The sequence below is a fragment of the Manihot esculenta genome, chromosome 13 (assembly GCF_001659605.2).
Source record: "Manihot esculenta cultivar AM560-2 chromosome 13, M.esculenta_v8, whole genome shotgun sequence".
Classification (NCBI taxonomy): domain Eukaryota; kingdom Viridiplantae; phylum Streptophyta; class Magnoliopsida; order Malpighiales; family Euphorbiaceae; genus Manihot; species Manihot esculenta.
The window spans coordinates 36,403,502-36,407,591 of NC_035173.2; the positions used below are offsets into that span (position 1 = coordinate 36,403,502).

The 4,090-nt window shown below is 37.0% G+C and overlaps 1 protein-coding gene across 1 annotated transcript; it reads right to left on the bottom strand.

Annotated features, from left to right (window-relative positions):
• Positions 1–458: 458 nt before the first annotated feature.
• On the bottom strand, positions 459–3,411 carry LOC110630213 (probable polyol transporter 4). The gene is made up of 2 exons (XM_021777583.2): positions 2,992–3,411; positions 459–2,340 (listed from the first exon to the last, which is right to left on the bottom strand). The coding sequence occupies exons 1-2, from the start codon at positions 3,194–3,196 to the stop codon at positions 977–979; spliced, it is 1,569 nt and encodes a 522-aa protein (XP_021633275.1). The 5' UTR covers positions 3,197–3,411; the 3' UTR covers positions 459–976.
• Positions 3,412–4,090: the final 679 nt, after the last annotated feature.

The following is a 4,090-nucleotide window of genomic DNA, read 5'->3' on the forward strand; positions in this document are numbered from 1 at the left end:
GAGAAGAAGAGTTCAAGGGCCTGGAGTCCATGGTTGTTTGTAGTTTTGACCCTTTCCACTTACATATGCCATATGTTTCTGTAAATGATTTCAACTGTTTTCATAGCTGAACATCTGTTTTCACCTATTCCTTCTTCTTTTTTTTAAAGGTCTGCACATGTTCTCTGCATCTAATATTCTGATTGAAAATTTTAGAGAGCTACACGTTGAAAGCCTAAGAAAGCTGAAAGCTAGCTTCCAACTGCTATGTTCGGTAAACACAACTTTTGGATATGCTTGTCAAAGGTTGAGATTTTAATGCCAGTTTTGACCCTTCAACTGTAAACTGCTAACCGCTGACCACAATAATTGAACCAAACAGTTCTAATTGGAGATTTTGAATCCCAAGTTTTTTACAGCAATCAATAACTGACCATGCAGGAAAAAAATTTTAAAAATAAACCTCAGCACATAAAATCTACAATGAATTCCCAAGTTTACTGTAGCACAAGTAACTCCAACACATTCAAGAAAGTCTAAGCAAGATATAGTTCAGACAACCCTAAAGAAATGCAAACCTGGAAAAATTTCTACATCTCAGCCTCCCTCATTTGTAGTTGTGAACTTTGTTTAGATTCAACTTAGAATATTCCAGATAACAATACAATAAATAATTCTGCCTAGGATGCAATTCTGTAATTCTCTTATCAATATGATTTCCTCGTGGAATTCAAATGAATCAATCCTATAAGAAAGATGTACAGATCAAACTAATTTCAGGACTGAATCTCACTTGGATTACAAAAAATGCAACTTGAATTCCATGTTATAAATGCTCCCCTGCTGCGAACTCTGGTTGCAAACACTTGCAGGTGTTGATCCAACACCAGTGAGTAGCTAGGTACTTAGCAAATAATGCATCAACTACAATGGTTTCTGACAGGCAAAAGTTGGAATATTAAGGCCTGTTTAATTAGCTTTTCCAATCAAGGACGAGTCATTCTTTCTGCACAAGATGCTCAACATCTCCCAGCTCCACTTCACCCCCTTGCCATTCGCGTTCATTTTGAAACAACTGCTCAATCTGTTCTAATGACTTTCCTTTTGTCTCTGGGACAAGCATATGAACAAAGATAACAGAAAGTGCTGAAACTGCTGAAAAAATAAAAAAAGTTCCACCCATAGAAATTGCACGGGAAATAGAGAGGAAAGACATTGCAACCAAACCACTGCTCACCCTGTTACCCACTGCCCCAAGTGCACCTGCTTGAGCACGCAGCCTCAGAGGGAAGATTTCAGTTGTCAAAACCCAGCATATAGGACCAATTCCCACTGAAAAGAAAGCTACATTTGCACAAATGAATAAGATTGACAACGCAATCCCGACGTGTCCTTCCCCAAGAAATGTGAGTGTAGCAGCCAAGCTAAACAAACAAATAGTCATTCCAACTGTACTCAAATATAGCAAGGGCTTTCTTCCAAGTTTGTCAATTAGAAGTATAGCAACCAATATGAAAACAGTCTTTGAAATGCCCACTGCAACTGTTGCAGCAAGAAGCTTTGAATTATCCTGAATCCCAGCACCTTTTAAGATTTCAGGGCTGTAATAGACAGTTGCATCTATTCCTGTGATTTGTTGGAAGCATTGAATTCCAAAACCAGTCACCAACATTCGTCGAAGTGCAGGAGAAGGGCTGAGCAGTTCACGCCACACAGCTTTTTCTTCATACTTATCTCCATTGGTATTTCCTGCAGCTTTTTGTATTTCTTCAAGTCTCTCCTCTACCTCTCTCTCATTCTCATTTGTTTTTAAGAGCACTGATCTTGCTTCTTCAACTCGATCTTGCATGACCAACCACCTTGGGGACTCGGGGATTATGAAAAGGGCAACTGCAATGAAGACTGAGGGCAAAATTCCAACAGCAAGCATTACCCTCCAACATGTGTGCACAGGAAGATTTGAAAATGCATAATTTGAAACATAACCAAGTAAAATTCCAAGATTTATGAAAATTTCAGGGAAGGAGGTGAGAGAGCCTCTTGCAATAGTTGGTGAAATCTCTGCAATATATACAGGGGCAATCATGACTCCAAAGCCGATTCCTATCCCAGCCAAAATTCTTCCAACCATAAGTATTTGGAACGAAGGAGCAAGTGCCATCATAGCTGCACCACACTGAAAGACAACAGCAGCTAAGCCCATTGTCCATTTTCTACCAATTGCATCTGATGTTCTTCCTCCAGCTAAACTACCAAAAATTGAGACGATGCTCAAACAACCAACCAGAACTTCTTCCTGCACCTCAGTTATGTTCAAATCTTCTTGGATGAATATGATTGCTCCACTCATGACACCTACATCTGTAGATTATAAGTGTTAGCTTATAACTACAAGTAGAGGTTTCAAAGATAGTAATAATGTCATTTCTGTAGGAGTTTGTTCCAAGATGAGTCTCAAAATATATGCCTGGAAAAATTCAAGATTTTGAAGCTGAAAAGAGTCAAAATGCCTCTTCTAACTACCATAACCAGAAACAAACATGTTGATCAAAATTTGACACAATCAGGGCTATGTGATCCCTAAATCAATTTGCATTGTAATGATGGAAGATTTGGTTGCACTAATCATCCTCTAATACAAATTCTAATTACCACTTCATCCAACAATTAAAAACCATTTCATTTATCATAGATCAATCATGCGGAAAGACCCCCCCCCCTTTCGGGCGCCCCCAAAACAACATCAATATTGTTCAAATCGCAAGCATTTAGGTTGCTTGGAAAGCATTCTAAACTAATTCTAGGCCACATAAGAATTACAGAAATCTGGGAAATTTCCAGTAAATGAGAAAACAATCCAACTGCTAAGCACAACAGCCAATGGCGGGACCCAAAAAATAAAGGTAGATCAAATATAGAACCAACACAATTAAAAAATTGTAAGACAGTAGCAACAGCAATAGCAACCACAATCATTTACTCATGAGCAGTCAAAAGAAAATATTCTTTTACCATAGCCAAGAAGAACAGAGTTTAGAGAGGCAAAAATGGCACAGGCAAGAACATATTTTCTAGTACTTGAACTCCTATCTTGATGATGTGAAGCATCATCAATATCCTGCGTGAATTCAGAATCCATTCTCTTGTACTTGTTCTTCCCTCCCAAAGACACATCCATTTCCCCATTCCCATTTTCTTGGACACCCATCAAGCCCATCCCTGCTTCGTTTCTTTTCTGTGTAAAAGCAATCAAACGACACAGAAACAAAACACACCCAGAAAGAATTCTTGGTGGGTTTTGACTGAAACAAGGATTTGGGTTGGTGGTTTTAGATCTGAAACTGAACAGGGGGGAGGAGGAAGACAAGTCTTGAGCCAGTGGGGTCTTTCTTTTTGTTAAGCACGCAAGCCAATTGCTAAAAACTAAGCTAAGTCTTGAATTGACCTCTTACTTTAAATATTAGAATTACTGGCGCTCTTAAGCTAACAGCAAAAATGCACAGGTGTTCTGAAAAATGGATTTTTTTTTTAAAAGCAAAGACACAGTATATTAATTAATTTAGAAATGATAAAGAATATTAAGTCCGTTTTAGCAGTCGAGGTTTTCGGGTTAAAAAAAAGGTTTTTTAAAAAATTATTTAAATCAAACTATTTTTATTTTGAAATTCTTATAATTAACTTTTCAAATTAATAAATATATGGGTACTCCTCTTTTCTCTTAGTGTACTTTGTGTTATATCAGCTCAAAGTCTTTTAAACATACTTTATTTTAGCGTTCACATACTTTAGCCACCTCGTTTCTTAGTTATTACGGATACAAGCCAAATGTAACAAATTTTCCAGGCTTCTCTCATTAATGAGCCAAAGTTTGGAATTGTTTTGGTCATATGATAAGGATTATATTTTAGCTTTAATATCTTTGATGCTTTTGACATGTTTAGAAATCTCATAATCAGTATGTTTTTTCTAATCTTCAACTTGATCTTGCTTGTACGATCAGATTTGTAATTTTGAAATTTCTGTTTTGCAATATTGTAATGTTTTTTGGATTCACTCCCTCCATCACTCATGATAATAATTTTTTAATATAACAATCTCTTCCTCCTATTTT

Coding starts and splice junctions, on each gene's coding strand:
- LOC110630213 (XM_021777583.2), bottom strand. CDS start 3,196: ATGGGCTTGATGGGTGTCCAAGAAAATGGGAATGGGGAAATGGATGTG. Junction 2,341..2,991: donor CTCTGTTCTTCTTGGCTATG/GTAAAAGAATAT, acceptor TATAATCTACAG/ATGTAGGTGTCATGAGTGGA.